General features: G+C 40.3%; 1 protein-coding gene and 2 long non-coding RNA genes across 3 annotated transcripts; 1 reads left to right on the forward strand and 2 right to left on the reverse strand.

Annotated features, from left to right (window-relative positions):
- Window positions 1–2,854: 2,854 nt before the first annotated feature.
- Window positions 2,855–22,133, reverse strand: LOC116051219. Its single transcript, XM_031301464.2, has 7 exons — window positions 22,023–22,133; window positions 19,062–19,078; window positions 17,055–17,118; window positions 11,126–11,231; window positions 4,982–5,081; window positions 3,192–3,299; window positions 2,855–3,105 (listed from the first exon to the last, which is right to left on the reverse strand). Exons 1-7 carry the CDS (start codon window positions 22,099–22,101, stop codon window positions 2,974–2,976), a joined length of 606 nt encoding a protein of 201 aa, XP_031157324.1. The 5' UTR covers window positions 22,102–22,133; the 3' UTR covers window positions 2,855–2,973.
- Window positions 4,736–19,182, forward strand: LOC118496080. Its single transcript, XR_004898555.1, has 2 exons — window positions 4,736–4,897; window positions 19,000–19,182. It is a non-coding gene; the product is annotated as an uncharacterized LOC118496080 (long non-coding RNA).
- LOC116051221 lies at window positions 21,454–21,766 on the reverse strand. Its single transcript, XR_004105307.2, has 2 exons — window positions 21,630–21,766; window positions 21,454–21,569 (listed from the first exon to the last, which is right to left on the reverse strand). It is a non-coding gene; the product is annotated as an uncharacterized LOC116051221 (long non-coding RNA).
- Window positions 22,134–23,410: the final 1,277 nt, after the last annotated feature.

Consider the following 23,410-nt stretch of genomic DNA (forward strand, 5'->3'; position numbering starts at 1 on the left):
GGAGATTGTTTTAATACAAAGTGGTTATGTTGGAGCCCTGCAGGTAGCCTCTGTGCTGGGGGGGTTGAGCAATAACAGGAAGAAGGCATCGTCTCAAACTGTTAACAGCGCTTTCTGTGCTTGTGAACTTGCGAGTTCATTCTTTCAAGAACAACCAGCAAGAACGTCCTCCTCAAGAACAAGTCCGTTCTTTGCATTCCTGAGATTGAGAAACACCTAATGTGAAACAAGAGGCTTTGCGACCAGGCCGTCTTTTAAAAAAAAACCAAAAAAAAAACTTTATTATTCTAGAGATGCACCGATTACAACTTTCTAGGCCGATTCCGATTTCCGATTTTCTTTGAGTTAGACCAGCCGATACGGATTTTAGCCGTTTCCGATTTCATTTTTTCTAACCACTTTACAGCACACGCACTTATTTATTTTCTATCTTTTCTTTAATAGAACATGTGTTGAACAGATAATGGATCACTATAAAGTAGAACTATATAAATTACTCCTGGTGTGGGACATTAACACACATCTAAAGTGCAACGTTAGAACCATTTCCTTCTTTTCACATCCAATATCCAACTAAAGAAATGTGATTTAGGTTTTTGGTGTCGTCCCTCCACGCCCTACTTTCTCCTTGCAGGTGTTGCATATTGCAAACTTGTTATCTTCTGCACACACGCTGAAGAATTCCCAAACAGCTGACACGTTGCAGGTTAATTCACCAGGTTCCTACATGTGCGAGAATAGCGGGTACGTGCGACACACGGCGGAAAAGTTGAGAGAAAGGAAAAGAGACCGTGTTGTGGCGTCCGTGCTGTGGCGTCCGTGTGTGCGTGCGTCCTTGAGAACTGTAACTGGTATAACTTATGTTGTCAGTTAAGTGTAGCGTTGACCGGCATGAAATCACCATATGTCAGACTGACCTGCAGGTCGCCGGTCGTGGCCGAGCACGTGAAAACCGGCCAATTCCGGTCACCGGCCGGTCTATCGGTGCATCTCTATATTATTCAAGTACAGATACATAAACACATTGAAAACATTAAATTCATACATACACGAAAAAGGGGCGCATGAAATTTATATTAAAGAGGTGTTAATTGTAAATGTTCAGAGTCCAGATGTCGTTTTAAAGTTTCAAAATATAAGTTTCAAAATTGGTGAATATTCGGTTTTCTTTCAGATCATTTACATTTATGGATATAAAATTTTCAAATGAAATTAAAAGATTCAAAATTAAAACATGGCATTTGTCCAAATAATTTCCTTCATAGTAAAAAATGCTACCAGACTGTCTTGGTCCGTTGAGTGTATGGGGAGTGACGTAAGCAAAGAAAAATTACTGACTTGGATGAATGTGGGCGGGGCTTGATGTCAAGCCCCGCCCACATTCCCACAGGCTGCAGCGAGATACACTTATTATCTGTTTAGCAGAGAAGAAAAACTGCGTCAGGCATTTCAATTCAATTTTATTTATAGTATCAAATCATAACAAGAGTTATCTCAGGACACATTACAGATAGAGTAGGTCTAGACCACACTCTATAATTTACAGAGACCCAACAATTCTAGTAATTCCCCAAGAGCAAGCATTTAGTGTGACAGTGGCGAGGAAAAACTCCTTTTAGGGAGAAACCTGGGACAGACCCAGGCTCTTGGTAGACGGTGTCTGACGGTGCCGGTTGGGGGTGTGATGAACAGTGGCAATAATAGTCACAATAAAGATAATGGAACAGTGACTAGAAATAGTAGTCATAGTAGTCATGGTGTAGCAGGGCACTGCAGGACGTAGCAGGACGTAGCAGGACGTAGCAGGACGTAGCAGGGTGTAGCAGGACGTAGCAGGACGTAGCAGGGCGTAGCAGGGCGTTGCAGGACGTAGCAGGGCGTTGCAGGACGTAGCAGGACGTAGCAGGACGTAGCAGGGTGTAGCAGGACGTAGCAGGGCGTAGCAGGACGTAGCAGGGTGTAGCAGGGCGTAGCAGGACGTAGCAGGGTGTAGCAGGGCGTAGGAGGGCGTAGCAGGGTGTAGCAGGACGTAGCAGAACGTAGCAGGGTATAGCAGGACGTAGCAGGGTGTAGCAGGACGTAGCAGGGCGTAGCAGGACGTAGCAGGACGTAGCAGGACGTAGCAGAACGTAGCAGAACGTAGCAGAACGTAGCAGGGTATAGCAGGGCGTAGCAGGAGGTAGCAGGGCACTGCAGAGCGTAGCTGGTTTAACAAAGCATAGCAGGGAGCGGAGCAGGACCACAGCGACAGGCTGCAACCATGATTTAGGGGCCTCCCTAATCCGAGGAAAACTGTTGGGCGAAAAAAAAAAAAAGGACTCCAGGGAATAAGCTCCCCAGAGCTGAGTTAGTGACAAACATTTCTGGGACATGGAAGCACACAGATGGAAAGAGAGAGGAGAGAGGAGAGAGGAGCTCAGTGTGTCAGAGGAAGGAAGTCCCCCAGCGATCTAAAACTATAACAGAATAATTAAGAGACAGGTGAAGGAGAGGAGCCTGGTCGGGCTAGAACTCTCCCCAACTGGATCGGGCTATCCTGGCCTGCCTCCCTCTACTTTGATTAGATCATTGATTATATGGTAGATGAGTCTAACGACTATGAAGAGAAGCAGAGAAGCAGAGAAGAGAGCATATGCTTCGACAATGGTCTCAGGTGAGAGCCCTGAAAAAAATATAGTTTTTACTAAAGCAGTAGGCCTATATGAAATCAGATGTATTATCTACCACCATTTAGTTGTTTTGTGTTATGTAAAATATTTATAAAATGTCTGGTCATGCCAGATGTAATTATTCCACTCATTTTTGAAACAATGCAATTACCTGTTTCAGCCACCAGCGCTCCCCCTGCCTTTTCACAAGGTCAGTGGCTCTCATGATTATCTCATGAAAGGCAGAAATAGTTTGCACACAGACTTCATGCAAATAGTTTAACACTAAAATGAAGTAAGCATAACTTTCCTAACATTTAACCTTTTAGTTTTTCTGAGTCATCATTCGGTCAGCGGCCCGGTGACAGTTATTAAAGAGGAGATTGTAGTCGCAGCCACCGTCCTGCACAAAGTCCCCTACTGTCTTTGTCCCCTGGAAATCCTTTCTTTCAACAACCTGTAAAGATGAAAAGAAATAGTTTAACCCTTTGACACTCTCCTGTAAAGATACAAAATTATTTATGAAAAAACTCAAAGATTCACCGTCCAGTTTGAGCTCATGTCTTGAGCGCTGATCACCACCGTGTCAAAGGAGTCGCCATACTTGTTGACATAGTTGTTGACATATTTCTTTCCTTTAATGACGAGCCCCTGAGATCCATAAACAGACAAAATTGTTGCTGCATTAACGTGTATGTTGCATTTTCCTGTCACATTTCCATGTTTAAGGTTGTGCTCATTTTAACTCCTTTATATACTGTTAGGTAGTTAATCTACAGCAATGCATCATATACTATATGATCAGCATATGTTTGTGAGAACCACGTATCTTTAAAAAGTTTTAAAACTTTTTATGGTGTCAGATAAACAGCCATTTTCAGCTTTGTGGCGATGCATTTTCCAGCTGATCTGAGATGCTTTTTTATCCTTTTTTCATCTTCGTAACATTGCCAAAATTAGGAACATCCTGTCTCAAAACAATGCTGGAAAAACTAGTCCATGCATTTGTTACTTCCAGGCTGGACTACTGAAATTCTTTACTATTAGGTTGCTAAAATAAGTCCCTTAGGATTCTCCAGCTGATCCAGAATGCTGCAGCGCGTGTTCTGACAAGAACTAAGAAAAGAGATCATATTTCTCCTGTATTAGCTTCTCTCCATTGGCTTCCTGTAAAATCCAGGATTGAATTTAAAATCCTTCTTCTGACCTACAAAGCTCTAAATGGTCAAGCACCATCATACATAGAAGAGCTCTTAGTACCTTACTGTCCCTCTAGAGCACTACGCTCCCAGAACTCAGAGCTACTTGTGGTTCCTAGAGTCTCTAAAAGTAGAATGGGAGGCAGAGCCTTCAGCTACCAGGCTCCTCTCCTGTGGAACCAGCTCCCAGTCTGGGTCTGGGAGGCAGACACCGTCACCATATTTAAGAGTAAACTTAAAACTCTCCTCTTTGATAAAGCTTATAGTTAGGGAGTGAGGAGTTGCAGCGTCCGCCTAGCCCAGCCCACCTGCTTCTTGTCACAGTTGTCAGATTAATTTACCATATAATCAATAATATAATCAAAGAAGAGGGAGGCAGGCCAGTACAGCCCGATCCGGTTGGGGACAGTTCTAGCTCGACCAGGCTCCTCTCCTTAAACTTGTCTCTTTTAATTATGCCGTTATAGTTTTAGACTGCCAGGGGACTTCCTTTGACACACTGAGCTCCTCTCTGCTCTCTCTTTCCATCTGTGTACTTCCATGTCCCAGAAATGCTTGTTACTAACTCAGCTCTGGGGAGCTTATTCCCCAGAGTCCTTGTGTTTTTTTTTTCGCCCAGCATGTTTCCTTGGATTAGGGTAGCACCAAAATCATGGTTGCCCTGTTACACCCTGTTACACCCTGTTACACCCTGTTACACCCTGCTATGTTCTGCAGTGCCCTGCTATGCAATGCACTACTACAACTACTATTTCTAGTCACTGATCCATTATCTTTATTGTGACTATTATTGCCACTGTTCATCACACCCCCAATCGGCACCGTCAGACCTACCAAGAGCCTGGGTCTGTCCCAGGTTTCTTCCTAAAAGGGAGTTTTTCCTCGCCACTGAATGCTTGCTCTTGGGGGAATTACTGGAATTGTTGGGTCTTTGTAAATTATAGAGTGTGGTCTAGAGTGTGGTCTAGAGCTACTCTATCTGTAGAGTGTCTTGAGACAACTCTTGTTATGATTTATTTGACATTATTAATAAAATTGAATTGAATTAATGTATCCTACACACTTAATTTATTTTTCAGTTTGACACTGTCCTGTAAAGAACAAATGTATTTATGAAAAAACACAAAGATTCACCTTCCCGTTTGAGCTCATGTCTCGAGCGCTGGCCACCACCGTGTCGGCATGGCTTTTTTGTTTATGGACGAGCCACTGAGAACCATTGGCGAGCGTCACTCTGAGAAACAAACAAACAGTTTGAAGATGTTAAAAGGGTTTTGTTTCTTCATCGTCCATCAGTTCCACTTCAAGTTCAGCCAGCAATGGAGCTCTTCTTATTAAAGTTTAGGAAGTACCTCTCTACCTGATCTTCAGTTCTGTTTGTTAATAATAATAATAAATTACGTTTATATAGCGCTGTATCATAGACACTCAAAGCGCTTCACGGCAGGGGGGGGACGACAACTCTCTACCGCCACCAATGTGTAGCACCCACCTGGGTGATGCATGGCACCCTTACGGCGCTAGACACTCACCCCATCAGCTCGGTAGAGAGGGAGGGGAAAATGTTTTTAGTGGTGGGGGAAACCGGAGTACAACTCACACAGACACGAGAACACACAAACTCCACACAGAAAGGCTCAGGACGACCAGGGGTTCGAAACCTTGTACCTTCTTGCTGTGAGGCCACCGTGCTAACCATAGTGCTAACCATTGGGCCACCGTGCTAACCACAGTGCTAACCACAGTGCTAACCATTGGGCCACCGTGCTAACCACAGTGCTAACCACAGTGCTAACCATTGGGCCACCGTGCTAACCACAGTGCTAACCATTGGGCCACCGTGCTAACCACAGTGCTAACCACAGTGCTAACCATTGGGCCACCGTGCTAACCACAGTGCTAACCATTGGGCCACAGTGCTAACCACAGTGCTAACCACAGTGCTAACCATTGGGCCACCGTGCTAACCACAGTGCTAACCACAGTGCTAACCATTGGGCCACCGTGCTAACCACAGTGCTAACCACAGTGCTAACCATTGGGCCACCGTGCTAACCACAGTGCTAACCACAGTGCTAACCATTGGGCCACAGTGCTAACCACAGTGCTAACCACAGTGCTAACCACAGTGCTAACCATTGGGCCACCATGCTAACCACAGTGCTAACCACAGTGCTAACCACAGTGCTAACCATTGGGCCACAGTGCTGCGCGTTTTTTGTTTGTTTTATTTGGATCCCCATTAGCTTCAGCATAAGCTAAAAGCTATTCTTCCTGGGGTCCTACAATCTATCATGTGACAATACAATTTACAACATCACATTACACACCATACGCACAAAGACATTACTTCACATTACACAACATTTGAAAATACAAATAATATTTTACAGTTAACGCAATTAATCACACACAAAACATAAATAAATAAATAAAAATTACACTACTCCGAATAGATCCAATAAAAAATAAGATATAACGGAAAGCCCTATAACAGAATCTCTCTAAATTGATATTAAATATTGAAATCTCTTTGAAGGTAAGTGATTTTTTAAAACCATACTGAGTGTTTTGTTGTTTGATAATATTTGGGAGAGAGTTGCATTCACACATTGCTCTGTACTTAACTGAACGTTGAGTTGATTTGGTTTTCACTTTAGGTAAAATAAAACGACCTACTGCTGCTTGCCTTGTTGGATAATGATGTGTATCAGTACTAAAAGATAGTTTTGTAATAAAGTAAAAGGTGTTTTGTTTGTTGTAACGTTATGCAAAAAAAACATTAGCGAATACACAAATCTATTTTTAACTTTAAACCATGAGAGGCTTTCATGCATTTTATCAACATTTGATCTAAACCCACATGAGAGCCACACGCGCTGCTTTATTCTGAATCACTTGTAGTTTTTTCTTTATTAATTATTGAAGTGCCGGACCAAACCACAGAGCAGTAATCAAGGTGTGAAAAAAACAAAGCATGAAGTACTTGTTTAACGGTCTGTGGTGTAAAGTGTTTTGCACATTAACCATTTTAGTTACCAGTTTCTGAATGTCTATCCCAACACAATCTATTATCGATCTGTCAGGATCTGTGAAGTGTGTGGCGAGGCTAGGACCCAAATGCAGTCAAGACAGAGCAGTGCTTGAGCTCAAAGATTTAATTAGGCAATGGGTACAACAAAAAGTGTCCTGAAGAAACAGGAAAAATATCTCCAGCAATACTGAGTATACTGGGTTGCAGTTTGGTGAGCTGGGGATCTCATCGCTGCTTTTTGCAGATGATGTGGTCCTGATGGCATCATCGGCCTGTGACCTTCAGCACTCACTGGATCGGTTCGCAGCCGAGTGTGAAGCGGCTGGGATGAGGATCAGCACCTCTAAATCTGAGGCCATGGTTCTCAGCAGGAAACCGATGGAGTGCCTTCTCCAGGTAGGGAATGAGTCTTTACCCCAAGTGAAGGAGTTCAAGCACCTTGGGGTATTGTTCGCGAGTGAGGGGACAATGGAGCGGGAGATTGGTCGGAGAATCGGCGCAGCGGGTGCGGTATTACACTCAATTTATCGCACCGTTGTGACGAAAAGAGAGCTGAGCCAGAAGGCAAAGCTCTCAATCTACCGGTCAGTTTTCGTTCCTACCCTCACCTATAGTCATGAAGGCTGGGTCATGATCGAAAGAACGAGATCCAGGGTACAAGCGGCCGAAATGGGTTTCCTCAGGAGGGTGGCTGGCGTCTCCCTTAGAGATAGGGTGAGAAGCTCAGTCATCCGTGAGGAGCTCGGAGTAGAGCCGCTGCTCCTTCGCGTCGAAAGGAGCCAGTTGAGGTGGTTCGGGCATCTGGTAAGGATGCCCCCCTGGGCGCCTCCCTAGGGAGGTGTTCCAGGCACGTCCAGCTGGGAGGAGGCTTCGGGGAAGACCCAGGACTAGGTGGAGGGATTATATCTCCAACCTGGCCTGGGAACGCCTCAGGATCCCCCAGTCGGAGCTGGTTAATGTGGCTCGGGAAAGGGAAGTTTGGGGTCCCCTGCTGGAGCTGCTGCCCCCGCGACCCGAGACCGGATAAGCGGAAGAAGATGGATGGATGGATGAATACTGAGTATACAAAAAACTAGTAATGGGACGCTTGACACCGAGGCACCGAAGCTTGTATCCCTCCCGCAAAGCGCACTGGTTGGAAGCAGCGTTGGAGCTCGTATCGAATTGAAATAAGCACGTGAGTGATGACGTCCGAAGCTTCGAACGTCACTGAAACTCCGGAAGGGTTGGCTGGATTAATGTATTCGCGTCGCTGCGTGCTTACCAACGGCCGTTAGAATTCACTGGAACATCGCGGGGTTTATGAGTGTGGCTTGCAATTTATTTGATTAGCCTTTTAATGGAAATTAGCCTACTTACATACACCTGTACATAATTCTACGTAGCGGTAGAAGGTGGAATTGTTGCTGCAGTTTATTGAATCCATATTTAGCCTAATTAAACATACTTACATTCAAATCCTGATCACAGTAATTTATATTATTATATTATGTTATATTCAAACATAGGCTTTATATTTTTAATTCAGTCATGTCATGTTCATGTCATTTAATTCAAGTTCAGTCATGTCATGCCATATGCATGTGTCCATTCTGTCTCTCCTGTGTTCATGTTGTAGCTTCGTTCGAATGTGTCGAGGTCATAGTCGCTGTCATTTCTGCTGACTGACCACCAGATGGCACTCTGTTGTTTTTGATGCTTTGGATCATTTTGATATACAATCAGGAAGAAGCTTCAGAGGCTTCACAAGGCTTCATTTCGCCCATAACTACAAAAAACAGGAAACACGGAACAAGCAGGAACACCGAACATAACATACCAGACCAGACCAGAGAAACCACGACATGACAGTACTCGACACAACAGAACAGCACGCAACAAAATACAATGATCCGACAAGAGACAAAGACAGAACAGGGACTAAATACACCAGGTAACCAGGGTTCAAAATTAACTTTTTCATCCACCAGCCAAATGGCTATAGTCAATGTTCACATTTCACCAGCCACTCTATAGATTACCATTGTTTTTTTGGCTGGTGAGTGTAGCAAATCTACCAGCCACTTGCATATTTTACCAGCATTTGGCTGGTGGATGGTGCTAATTTGGAACCCTGCAGGTAACGAGGACTAATGAGGGACAGGTGACACAACAGGTGGAACAATCAAAAAAGGCGGGAAACAAACAAAGACAGGAAGTAATCCAGACAAGACAGACTACAAAATAAAACAGGAAACAGAACAGAAAAACAAGACTACCACAATAAGACAGAACAAAAATACCAAAACCCTGACACAATCATCACTCCCAAAAGTTTAGCCTCTTCTCTTTGCTCCACCGAATTTTGCTCTATGCTGAGTTAAAGTTGGAAAGTTGGAACATAAAGAAAAAGGAGTTCCAACCACTAAACAGGTAGTTTTAGATACATTGAGAATCAATTTGTTACTCCTTATCCAGTCCACCACTGACTGTAGCTCTCTCTGTAGTTTTATATTTAAATCACCAATATCAGTTCCTACTAAATATATAGTGGAATCATCAGCAAACATTAAAATGCTTGCTTTATCTATGAGAGAAGACACACCAGCCGGATAATCGGGCGTCGGGCCGTCTGGCGAGGTCCGTGACTCGAGTCTGTTCGGTGTGTCCCGTGCCGTCGTCCGTTGGAGGAGCCGTCGGCCTTCATTTGGGCCGACCTGACATGTTCAGTCGGAGACAGGGCAGTCGGGACTCACCCGGAAATGGGGAGCGGATGAGTCTCTCAAAATCTGACGAAAATCTTTTAAACTGACCTTTGTTGATCTGAAATGAAGACAGATTCAGCAACTGCACGGTCTATTTCTCTCTTAAAATGTTTCCAGAAACACGTTTCGGTGAACTATTTTAGTCCAATATGAGATCGTATTCTGAACAAGCCGCCATGACAGTCTGGCTGTGAATTTCCCGAGAAAAAAGAACCACGTGACGCGTTCGGTTTTCATTTTCTGGGAAATAATCAGACTGTTAATGGAAACAATACAGAGCAGCGCTGCCTGCTGCTATGGAGACGTATTACGTTTCGCGCACGAGCAGAGCGTACGCTCAAGTCGGTGTCTCCTCAGTGTGTTCTGAGGCATTTTTTGGACCTCGGGACCCGACTGATCAGTTCGACTGGCTTTACCCACGACGGTCGGCCCGTCTGGTTGGTGTGTCAGGGCCCTAAAACAGATGGAAGATCATTGGTAAAGATTGTGTAGAGGAGCAGCCCAAGACAACTTCCTTGAGGCACGCCATGTTCCACAACCCTTATCTTTGAAAAGCTTCCATTAAAGTAAACTAATTTTCTATCTGTCAAATAACTTTTCATGCTTAATAATGCGGTTCGTGAAAAACCATAGTATTCCAGTTTTTTTAACAGTAAGTCGTGGTCAATTATATCAAATGCTGCAGTGAAATCGAGCATTATTAGCATATGCATGCTGAACATTTGTAATTAAATCATTATTTAAAAAATAAGACTGAATCTGTTCATAAACAATTCTTTCCATTATTTTACAGAGAATTGGTAATAAACTTATTGGTCTACTGTTTGATCCAGAAAAGGGCATTTTCTTATTTTTAGGTATTGGCACAACTTTACATATTTTCCATGCTTGCAAACAAACATTATCCATAGAACACATATTAATTATATGAGCAATAGTAGGAGCAATGATTGAAACTATTGGCTTAAGCAACTTATATTCAAGATGGTCAGATTCAGATAGTTGTTTTTACAATTCATCAGAAGTAATTCCACTTTAGAATCACTGACACTCTTGAATTTAAATTCATCATCTTATTTATCAATGTATTTGATAAATCTGTCTTGTATGACTGGGTAGTATTTTTAAGATTATTTATTTTATTTATGAAATAATGGTTAAGATGATTCGCTATATCACTTGGTTTAGTAAAAAATTCACCTTCATATTCTAAATAAGCTGTTGATGTTGATGAGGAGTGTGTTATCATGTAACATCAGATGTTCTAAGAACCGTAAAGGCGTTCCTGTTCTGAATAAGTGAACTAAACGTACTCAAGTCAACAAAGGAAACAACTCAGCAACACTAGCGGACCAGCTAGAGAAATATTTGGTAACACAAGAAACAAGAAAGCGGAAGGTGATGGACATCCGGCCGAAAAGGAGGGACATCTGGCAGAATTTCCTGGGGCACCTGAACAATCCTGGAAATGAATTGTCGTCGATAGAGACTAGGACTGACCTGACTCCAGAGTGGCTGATTGGTCCTATCTCAAAGCCAGTTCCTTCCAGCGGCCTCTTCATCCTCTCAGCCTTGAAAACTGGAGCGTCGTATATGCTGATTTCTTCTGTTGGAACAGCAGGTAGTTAGGTTTATGTTACCTGTGCTTTCTACAAGAGAGACAAGAGTTTCACAGAATGACTTCCACAGTAGGAAGATCAGGAATTAGCATACAGAGACTTACTGTGAGACTGTGGTCGTGTGTGGCCTTTACGATTCCTTTTGAAGGAGTTACTTTGTGGGACAAGTTAAGTGTGTGGGATAAGTTAAGTGTGTGGGATAAGTTAAGTGTGTATGATAAGTTAAGTGTGTATGATAAGTTAAGTGTGTATGATAAGTTAAGTTATCCCACACACTTAACTTATCATACACACTTAAGTTAAGTGTGTGGGATAAGTTACGTGTGTATGATAAGTTAAGTTAAGTGTGTGGGATAAGTTAAGTGTGTATGATAAGTGTGTATGATAAGTTAAGTGTGTGGGATAAGTTAAGTGTGTATGATAAGTGTGTATGATAAGTTAAGTGTGTGTGGGATGAGTTAAGTGTGTGTGGGATAAGTTAAGTGTGTGTGGGATAAGTTAAGTGTGTGTGGGATAAGTTAAGTGTGTGTGGGATAAGTTAAGTGTGTGGGATAACTTAAGTGTGTGTGATAAGTGTGTATGATAAGTTAAGTGTGTATGATAAGTTAAGTTAAGTGTGTGGGATCAGTTAAGTGTGTGTGATAAGTGTGTATGATAAGTTAAGTGTGTGTGATAAGTGTGTATGATAAGTTAAGTGTGTAGGATAAGTTAAGTGTGTGGGTTAAGTTAAGTGTGTGGGTTAAGTGTGTGGGATAGGTTAAGTGTGTGGGATAGGTTAAGTGTGTGGGATAAGTTAAGTGTGTGGGATAAGTTAAGTGTGTATGATAAGTTAAGTATGTATGATAAGTTAAGTTATCCCACACACTTAACTTATCATACACACTTAAGTTAAGTGTGTGGGATAAGTTACGTGTGTATGATAAGTTAAGTTAAGTGTGTGGGATAAGTTAAGTGTGTATGATAAGTGTGTATGATAAGTTAAGTGTGTGGGATAAGTTAAGTGTGTATGATAAGTGTGTATGATAAGTTAAGTGTGTGTGGGATGAGTTAAGTGTGTGTGGGATAAGTTAAGTGTGTGTGGGATAAGTTAAGTGTGTGTGGGATAAGTTAAGTGTGTGTGGGATAAGTTAAGTGTGTGGGATAACTTAAGTGTGTGTGATAAGTGTGTATGATAAGTTAAGTGTGTATGATAAGTTAAGTTAAGTGTGTGGGATCAGTTAAGTGTGTGTGATAAGTGTGTATGATAAGTTAAGTGTGTGTGATAAGTGTGTATGATAAGTTAAGTGTGTAGGATAAGTTAAGTGTGTGGGTTAAGTTAAGTGTGTGGGTTAAGTGTGTGGGATAGGTTAAGTGTGTGGGATAGGTTAAGTGTGTGGGATAAGTTAAGTGTGTGGGATAAGTTAAGTGTGTGTGTGATAAGTTAAGTGTGTGGGATAAGTTAAGTGTGTGTGATAAGTCAGTATGATAAGTTAAGTGTGTGTGATAAGTGTGTATGATAAGTTAAGTGTGTAAGATAAGTTAAGTGTGTAAGATAAGTTAAGTGTGTGGGTTAAGTTAAGTGTGTGGGTTAAGTGTGTGGGATAGGTTAAGTGTGTGGGATAAGTTAAGTGTGTGGGATAAGTTAAGTGTGTGGGATAAGTTAAGTGTGTGGGATAAGTTAAGTGTGTATGATAAGTTAAGTGTGTATGATAAGTTAAGTGTGTATGATATAAGTTAAGTGTGTATGAAAAGTTAAGTGTGTATGAAAAGTTAAGTGTGTATGATAAGTTAAGTGTGTGGGATAAGTTAAGTGTGTGGGATAAGTTAAGTGTGTATGATAAGTTAAGTGTGTGGGATAAGTTAAGTGTGTATGATAAGTTAAGTGTGTGTGGGATGAGTTAAGTGTGTGTGGGATAAGTTAAGTGTGTGTGGGATAGGTTAAGTGTGTGTGGGATAAGTTAAGTGTGTGTGGGATAAGTTAAGTGTGTGTGGGATAAGTTAAGTGTGTGGGATAACTTAAGTGTGTGTGATAAGTGTGTATGATAAGTTAAGTGTGTATGATAAGTTAAGTTAAGTGTGTGGGATCAGTTAAGTGTGTGTGATAAGTGTGTATGATAAGTTAAGTGTGTGTGATAAGTGTGTATGATAAGTTAAGTGTGTAGGATAAGTTAAGTGTGTGGGTTAAGTTAAGTGTGTGGGTTAAGTGTGTGGGATAGGTTAAGTGTGTGGGATAGGTTAAGTGTGTGGGATAAGTTAAGTGTGTGGGATAAGTTAAGTGTGTGTGTGATAAGTTAAGTGTGTGGGATAAGTTAAGTGTGTGTGATAAGTCAGTATGATAAGTTAAGTGTGTGTGATAAGTGTGTATGATAAGTTAAGTGTGTAAGATAAGTTAAGTGTGTAAGATAAGTTAAGTGTGTGGGTTAAGTGTGTGGGTTAAGTGTGTGGGATAGTTAAGTGTGTGGGAAAGTTACTTCCAAAATGTAATACATTATAGATTACTAGTTACTGTCATTTGAGAGTAATTAATTATATTACAATATTACTGTCTCTGAATTGTAATGCGTTACACTACTTTTGCATTACTTTTGAGTTACTTTCACCAAAATAACAGGGGAAGTTTGATTTGGCAGCTAGCTTGTGAATCCACTTTAATACATCATAGATTATTCATATTTTGTATAATTAATATAAATATGCAAAGTAACTAAAGCTATACAAAATAGATAAGTAAAACGTATAATAGGGAAGTAGGAGAAAATGAAAATACTCAAAAGTACGGCATTGTTGTAAAATGTTTGTTTATAGCACTTGAATAAGAAATTCATGTTGTTTAGGTTAAAACACTCTAAAGGAAATGTTCAATTATAGTGTGATTAAAACTCACTATTAACATTATTTACAGTACTTGATTTACAGCTGATTTGTGAAAAGGTAGCCTACACAACCTTATTTAACAGTAATTTAGTTTTACTGCGAACCGTCACAGGAAGTGCTTTTATTTTGAAGTAGGCTACACGGAAGTTGTCTGTTGTGTAGCCTACTCTTGCTAGCTTACTGAGAAGCAACATGTCCGTCAGGCTCCAGTTGTTCACTTTCTTGTTTGTAAAACTGCAACATATTGAACAGTAAATGGTCACAGTAAAAGACAAGCGTTTTTGGTCGTCATTCGAAGCCATTCCACTACAGGCAGAGTTACTCTCCACGGCTGATAAAATGCAATGATATTTACGTGTAGCAAGCCTCAACATTAATTCCCGACATGTTTATATCTGTCAGCCGCTGACGTACCGTCACCTGTTGGGACATACATGCTGTCCGTACCGTCTCTGGTTCTGTCTCTGACCACAGGAACAGAAACAGGACAGCTCACTTCAACGCAGCGTAATAACTCCTGGAAATAATATCCATCTCGCAAATGTATCTGTCTCTGCAGTCATCTCAACCATCGAATACAGCGACAGGAAAATTATACGGCTTTTTTTTTCCTGTGAAGAAATGTGTCGCGGTGTTGGTGAATTCTTTAAAAAAAACAATGCACCACTAAATGTTGCGTTAAAATGCGTTGTAACTCGCGTTACTGAGATTGTAACGAGTATAATATTACCGAAATTTAATTAGTAATGCGTTATATTACTGCGTTACAGCAAAAAGGAATACATTACTGTAATTGCGTTACTTTTGTAACGCGTTACTCCCAACACTGGGGATAAGTTAAGTGTGTGGGATAAGTTAAGTGTGTGGGATAAGTTAAGTGTGTGGGATAAGTTAAGTGTGTGGGATTAGTTAGTTAGAAGATGCCCCCACAACTGGCATTTTAGCTAACTGGGAGCTCTGCCATTAGCTGCAGCAACTCCAGTTTGGTCATTTCTTTTCCTATCGACAGTACTCGGTGACATCTAGCAATCAAGATTCAGGTACAAATCAGCTGGATTTCTCCTTTAAGTGTGTGGGATAAGTTAAATGTCAATAAGATTTTAAGCTTGTGAAATAAATCTCTAATTTCACTCCTTTTTTTTTTGCTCTGAACAGCTGTTGTTTTAACTCCGTTCAGCTTTGAGTTTGGTTTTGTTGCTAATCTTTTTGCTTCTGTGATTTGTCTTGTGCCAAGTTCTACTCTAATCTTCTTTCTTGTTTCTTTGTATTTTAAAAAGCCTTTTTAACATTGAGGCCAGGGAACTACAGATGAAAAACAGCCTTTTGGTTAAATTGGCATTTTAAAATCCTTGTATACATGCGTTTTATTAATTTGCACGGCCCCCTTTTTCTAAATTTTGATTAAATGAGTTTAATTTCTTTTGTGCATTAGAAATGAGAAAGTGTAGTCTGTGGTGTGCAAAAGAACTTTTGCGAATGTCACTTCAGAGCAGGGTTATTATAGTAAACTAAAACTTAACGACAGTACTGAAAAGTATTGTTACTGCATACCTCTGAGACGTTATACCTGGACCTAACAAGAAGAACTAAAACTACATATATAAAAAGCTAAAACTTTCTAAAAAACTGAAACTAAAACTATAACTAATAGAAAAGTCAAAACTGGATGAGAGTCATGCTAATTACTCTCCAAACTAATGATACAAGAAAATGCTCCACAAGTAAAAGTCCTAAATTACAGTACTTGAGTAAATGTTACTTAAATAAAAGTAGTTATATAGTTTAATACAACACACTTAAGTTTCAAAAGTAAAAGTGCCCAATTTAAAGATGTCTGACATGCCCCTCTGTGTTACGTTCGCATAAAATAGTGGACCCAAAATGCAGAGAGCAGGCAGGTAGGCAGGCAGCAGGTTAGAGCTCGAGGATTTATTTAAACCAAAAGTCGACACAACAAAAGGAGTACAAAAATGCAGCAGGCAAAAGAAAATCTCACGGACGAGAAGCCTGGAGTGAACCCGGTTGGAAAACTGACATGCTTGACAAAGTCCAGAAACGAAGACACACAAACTGACCGGAACGAACACAACACACAAACAATGATCTGACGCTGGACAGAGGAAAGACAAAGACTAAACACACAGGGTAACGAGGAAACACAAGACAGGTGACACAAGGCTGGGAAACAGGTGAAACACATTAGGTCAGGGGTCACCAACCTTTTAGAAACTGAGAGCTACTTCATGGGTACTGAGTCATACGAACGGCTACCAGTTTGATGCGCTCTTCTGAAATAACTAATTTGCTCAGTTTGCCTTTAGTTATATATGATTATTAATGATTAATGATACTCATCTATGTGAAGACACTGATCACGTTAATGATTTCTCATTATCAATATTACCAGCAATGACTTAACAAGGTGGGGAACAGATAATATCAATATTCAATTTTCATTTTTAGAACAGGCCTGAGGGCTACTCATGTGGTCCTTGGGGGCCACCTGGTGCCCGCGGGCACCGTGTTGGTGACCCCTGCTTTAGGGCAATCACAAGGGCGGGAAAACAGAGAGTAAAACTAGACAAGACAAGACAGAGAACAGACTATCAAAATAAAACAGGAAACAGAAAATAAAACAAGACAAGACCGAAAATCACAAAAACAGAAGGAAACAAGACATGACAGAAAACCAGGCTACAAAAAATGAGAGACACAACAGCAAAACCATAAAACTCTGGCTGAAACAAAGTTTTTTTTCAGAGTTGTTAAAGGTTTGGAGTACACAACTTCCATGTACAGTAGTCTACTTTGAGTTGATGTCCTTTTGAAAAGTACAATGTGAATTTGCAAAGTGAACAGTTCAGTGGAAAAAGAAGAAATAGTCTCCCCAAAATGGAACTCAAGAAGTATAACTGTATCTCTACATTTTCAGACAGCCCAAACTGAAAAGTCTTTACCTTCCTCGGCTGGTGACTCCACATTAAAGGCCAGCAGATACACAGCCACAGCCAAGAGGATCATCTTGAAAGAAAACATGTTGGATTATAATCTTTGTTTGAGTCACAGCACATGGAGACATTCAGCCATACGCAGAGTTTACGGGCAGAAGGTGGGGGCACGCAATAAAGCAATAAAGGTTTCCTAAATGCCATGTATATACATGTGATGTCAGCTTACTAATTGATTGCGTGTTTTGTGTAGATTTGGACTTTATTACGTTTATTCCACTTTGTTTAAACGGCGAAGTGGAGAGGCCTCGTTCACCTGTTTGGAGCTGGCTGGTGAATGTGACGCTCCTATCGGCCTGGCTGGATACACCGTGACTCTGTTTGTGGATCTACTGATCGCTGTGGATTACTTAATTTCGTGTCATTGGATTACGGCAAAATACGGATCTTTTTTCTCAAAGTGTCCTAACGTTTTATGGTGAGTTTGGAGAGGCATCTCAACAGACTGTAGGTCCAACACTGATTGGTCACCGTTACATTTTAGTTGAATTTAAGTGTCGGGGCATTCAGCCACCGTCTGTCTATTGCGTTCCAAGACAGCTGTGCCGCAATTTGCATTTCATAAAGGCGGATTGTTAAATTGTTACAATGTAATTTAAAATCTGCTTTAAAAATCAACATATATGTTTATTTAGCATGTTTGTTTTGTCCATATGTGCTTGTGCTGTGTTCCCCAAGTGGTAGGCCAGAGGCCTGTACTACGAAGCAAGATTTGGCGTTAACGAGGTAACTTCAGGTTCAACCCAGGGTTTTCTGTATCACGAAGGTGGATCTCTTGTGATCGGGTTCAATCGCCGTGGTAACTTATGCTGAACACCTAACCTGGTCGGGAGCAGGTTATGTTGGAGATTAGAGATCAACCGGTGTAAAAGCACCGCCTACTGACCAATCAATACTCGATTGATAACGGCATCACAGTGTTCTTAGAAGATCAGCTGGAGCTCGGTGGGCAGAGAGAGAGAGAGAGAGAGAGAGAGAGAGAGAAAGGGAGAATTAGAGACCGATAACCCCGTTAGCATTCCCTGATGTGTATATTTATGAAAAACATAGATTGTAATGGGAGGGAATTACATATCGGCTCGGCTTCTTGAGCCGTGTGTTGCCAATGCGCACATCAGTTTGAATTATGTTTTTATATTTTTTATTTGCTCTCACGATCACTTCCCACTGCCAGGGTTGCAACTGAAATAAAAGGCTAAAGCAACAACAGTTTATGGAAAGCACAAGTGTAATTATGGTCAGACCTTGTGCCTGACTGATGGGGAAGTGATATTGATAAGCGTTGTGATTTACGCATTTACAGCGTCAGCTATTTTTTTGCTAGCTTTCCTTCCTGATTTAGGAAGCAGTGACTGTATTGCGTTTTGCCTGTTAAACCGTGTCTGTGTTCTTCATATTTATGTAGAATTATAGTTTGATCTTCTTATGTAAAATATGCGGCTCTGTTAGATGTTTGTGATTGGTCGTGCTGTGCAAACACCACCTCTTTTATGTGAAAGCGCGTCGCTGGATTGGGAAACCCTGGGATGATTGAACTAGTTGTTAACCACCGTCGTGACACAGCTTATGCAGGATCACGGTTGTTAGGGTTAGTGAAGCCGGGTAACTGAAAGAAATCCAGGGCATGTTGATCTTGAGTCGTAGTACAGGCCTCGGGTCTTTGCTGCTACAACGAGTTTTATTTTTTATTTATTTTGTTGCCCACCCTGGCTTGAATGTCAAACTCCACCTATGCATTCAGCTGGGTTTTTATAGAGTCCTGACACTGTCCTCCCTGTTTGGACACAGTTCATCTGTTCCTGTAAACTGTTCCCTTCACACTGCTGACAGTTAAAACCCTCCAGATTACATCACATCTGTGAAGTTTTTCACTTTCATTATCTGTTCAGCAGAGAGAAAACAACCTGCAACCTATAATTATTATTATTGTTATTATTAACACTTATTGTTACTCACCAAGTTGATATAGAGACCTATGGAGAAGACAAAGAATACTTTTATTAGAATTACTTGAAGTTACAGTAAATCTTGAAATGAAATTGTATTTGGATGTCAGTAAACACAACAGTATATTGGAGCCCTCTGGTGGAATAACAGACACATGATACTGAAGTTTCCCCTTTATTATCTGATCAGCAGAGGAAACTAATCAGTCCCTCCAGAAAAACGTGATTATGCGATTGCATAATTCAATGCATAATCAGCCAAAGTCTGCATATTTATGCGGGGCCCGCATTTTTTCAAATACGCCGCACTTTCGCCGCATAAATTGCCGATTTCCACGCAAAATATGCGGGGCTTGCATGATTTCATAATCCCCGCATTTTCGTTGCAAAAAAGTCACACAAGAGCAGCCATTTTCCGCTGTTGCCATGGGAACGTTCAATGTGAACATCATCGAAAAGCTGCAAACCCCGCGATGAAGCCATGATGAAACCGCAGTTTTTGCAAGTTCCCGCAATTTCATCGCATAAAATTGCATAAATGTCCCGCATATTCCATCGCATTTTTTAAGAAAACGTACCGCATAATCAAGGATTTTTGCCCAAAACAATCACAAAAAAACTCCCCATTTTTCTGGAAGGACTGACTAACTGCAACTTCAACCTTTCAGAAAGCAAAACATGTTTACATGTGACAGCAGTGATGTAGTGTAATGTATAACTATATAAATATATGGACCAGAATGGACATATCAAAGTGGGGCGTCTGGGTGTCCTCCCACAGGGAAATTTTGAGTGTCAAAGACTTCATTTCCTTCATTCTGATACACTTATAGGCACCAATTTACGGTGGAAATACCTTTATTTAGCCTATGTGAAGAAGGAAAACACAGATAACAATTCAAAATATATTAAACATATAATGTGAAGTATGTTGTTGTGGGTCACTGGGCATTTTTAAGTGGGTATATGGAAATCCTGGAGCTTTCTTAGTGGGTATACTGAGTATACCTGGGTATCACGTAGCTAAAACAAATACAAATAAAACAAATAAAAGCTAAAACTTTCTGAAAAACTGAAACTAAAACTATAACTAATAGAAGAGTCATGCTAATTACTCTCCAAACTAATGATACAATAAGAAAATGCTCCACAATTAAAAGTCCTGCATTACAGTACTTGAGTAAATGTTACTTAAGTAAAAGTAGTAAGCATACATACATACTTATTTTAATACAACAGACTTAAGTTTCAAGAGTAAAAGCGCCCAATTTAAAGATGTAAAGAGGTTTTTCTAGAGTCCTGACACTCCTCCCTGTCCTCACACAGTTCATCTGTTCCTGTGTGTGTGTGTGTGTGTGTGTGTGTGTGTGTGTGTGTGTGTGTGTGTGTGTGTGTGTGTGTGTGTGTGTGTGTGTGTGTGTGTGTGGGCAGGGTTTCCTGTTCCTGTCTGCAGCTCTGTGACTTCCTGTCTTAAGACGCCCAGTTTCCAGAACAAACCAAAAAATTCAACAAAAAGGTCTTAAAAATACTGCAGTCAGTGAAACATTTTGAAAGGTGCCTACAAATGAAATGTATTATTATTGTTTAAAAAACACTGAGAGGTTTACGCCTCGATGCAGAGGTCTAGAGTTCAAATCTGACCTGTGACGATTTCCTGCATGTCTTTTATGGGGTGCCGTTTGTAAAGCGGCTCACGCTGAAAATAACAGCAACATTTTGTCACATTTAGCTTCAAACAATGTTTAAAAAATTGGTATTGTATTTTTAAATAGTAAATTGGAGGGTCACTTTTTTGCACATTTACAACAATATTTGTCAACTTAGAGATATTTTAAATAGTTAAATCCAAATATTAAATGTTACACCTAAATGTTAAATTTAAATCTAAATGCTAAATGCCAAATGTTAAATTTAAATCTAAATGCTAAATGTTAAATTTAAATCTAAATCTAAATGTTAAATCTAAATGTTAAATTTTAAATCTAAATGTTTCGGGTGAAACTAAATATTTAACTAATATGCACATTCAAAATGCATCTCGAAACATTTAGATTCAACATTTAGATTTGACATTTAAATTTAGATTTAAATTTAACATTTAGGTGTAACATTTAATACTTGGATTTAACTATTTAAAATATCTCTAAGTTGACAAATATTGTTGTAAATGTGCAAAAAAGTGACCCTCAAAAATTCATACCAGTTTTTTAAACATTGTTTGAAGCTAAATGTGACAAAATGTTGCTGTTATTTTCAGCGTGAGCCACTTTACAAACAGCACCCCGTAATCTTTCCCCCTCTCTCTCCCCTTTCTCACTTAGCTGTCCTGTCAAATTAAAGGCGGGGAAAAGGCATACTTGATGCCTGCTCAGCTGGACTAGTCATTCATCTTCTTTTTTTTGATTATTTTTTATTCGATAGTGACAGTAGATAGACAGGAACGGGGGAGAATAAGAGAGGGAATGACACGCAAGCAAAGTGCCGCAGGTCGGATTCAATGCTGGGCCGCTGCAAAGGACTCAGCCTACATGGGGCGCACGCTCTTACTGGGGGAGTTAGAGGCCGCCCCAAGTCATACATCTTTTGACCAATAGTGATTTAGCATGTGATTTATGTATGCCTATTATAAAGAAACAAATAGGCTAGTCTGTAACTTTAGAATTTGTCACATACTTCGCTGTTCGTTGTTCTGAGTTCGCTGTGCAGTAGGCCTACGCACCGTACCATGTGGTCTGCGCACATTTTTTTCCAGATTAGGAGTACACAACTTTCATCTACAGTAGCCTACTTTGAGTTGATGTCCTTTTGAAAAGTGAATGAACAAAGTGAAAATGAAAGTGAAAAGTACAATGTGAATCTGCAAAGTGAACAGTTCAGTAGAAAAGGAATTAAATAGTCTCCCCAAAATGGAACTCAAGAAGTATAACTGTATCTCTACATTTTCAGACACCCCAAACTGAAAAGGCTTTACCTCCATCGATTGATGACTGCACATAAAAGGCCAGCAGAATCAGAGCCACAGCAGAGAGGATCCTCTTGAAAGAAACCATGTTGGATTATAATCTTTGTTTCAGTCACAGCTAGGATTGGGTAGCGAACACAGTACTTTTACCAGTACCGACCGAATCACGTCGGTACTACCGAGTATTGGTTCACGTAAAATGAAATTGATGATGCCTAATTTCGGTACTTGAGATTAAACGCAATCTTATCTGGCCTCTCTCTGCATGTTGACAGAGAGCAAAGGTCAGACACATACACGTGCGTGCAGAGGTGCGGACGGAGCAAACTACGTCGGCTCTGCAGTTTTATTGAAGTCACAGTGAGTCACAGCGATGCTGATAAAGTGGTTTCAAGTGTGGTTACAGTTTTACCAAACTTCACGCAGACAGCGTTTGCTGTGATATGATATTAATGGAGAGGCGAAAGCTATGGTGCTAAAACAGTCTCATAAGTATTTGTAACTTGTAAAACACAATTCACAAATGAATGCAGAGCGATTTGTATCCGCAAATGCGTATCTGTGTCCGTGTGTCTAATATGGCCATAGAAAGCAGTCGCGGTTCTTTTAATTTTATTTGAAAATTTTATATCTATAAATGTAAATGGTCTGAAAGAAAACCGAATATTCACCAATTTAAAAATGACATGAAATCATATTTTGAAACTTTAAAACGACTGACAAATAAGAAAGCCATCCGGACTCTGAACATTTACAATGCCTTACAACCTCTTTAATGTAAATTTCATGCGTCCCTTTTTTGTGTATGTATGTATGCATTTAATGTTTTCAATGTGTTCATGTATCTGTACTAAAGTTCTTTGAAAAAAACAAAAAAAAAAGACAGCCTGGTAGCGAAGATAGAAACTGATGATGTAGGCTAAACACAAACGACATTTCATGCAACAGTGAAGTTTTCATGTAGTTAATGTAATTGGGCCGGTGTACTTTTTCATTCATTTCATTTCAATGAAACGTCATTTCAATGTGTACAATGGTGTGTTGTTACGTTGTGGACTTTCATATTAACAGCAAGAATTCAGTCATTACAACCAAATGTACAAAGGGGCGATTTTGCTTTATTAACAGGTGAACCAGAAGCATACAGGTGAAACTCGAAAAATTAGAATATTGTGCAAAAGTTCATTTATTTCAGTAATTCAACATAAAAGGTAAAACTAATATATTATATAGACTTATTACATGCAAAGCGAGATATTTCAAGCCTGTATTTGTTATAATGTTGATGATTATGGCTTACAGTTTATGAAAACCCTCAGAAAATTAGAATATTGTGAAAAGGTTCAATATTTTAGGCTCAAAGTGCCCCACTCTAATCAGCTAATTAATCAAAAACA

The sequence above is a fragment of the Sander lucioperca genome, chromosome 10, assembly GCF_008315115.2.
Source record: "Sander lucioperca isolate FBNREF2018 chromosome 10, SLUC_FBN_1.2, whole genome shotgun sequence".
Taxonomy (NCBI): Eukaryota; Metazoa; Chordata; class Actinopteri; order Perciformes; family Percidae; genus Sander; species Sander lucioperca.

Excerpts from the sequence above, each read along its gene's own strand:
- LOC116051219 (XM_031301464.2), bottom strand. The coding sequence starts at position 22,101 with ATGGTTTCTTTCAAGAGGATCCTCTCTGCTGTGGCTCTGATTCTGCTG. Across the intron at positions 3,300-4,981 it reads ACATGAGCTCAAACGGGAAG|GGGCTCGTCATTAAAGGAAA; the intron begins GTGAATCTTTGT and ends TATGGATCTCAG. Across the intron at positions 3,106-3,191 it reads ACATGAGCTCAAACTGGACG|GTTGTTGAAAGAAAGGATTT; the intron begins GTGAATCTTTGA and ends TCATCTTTACAG.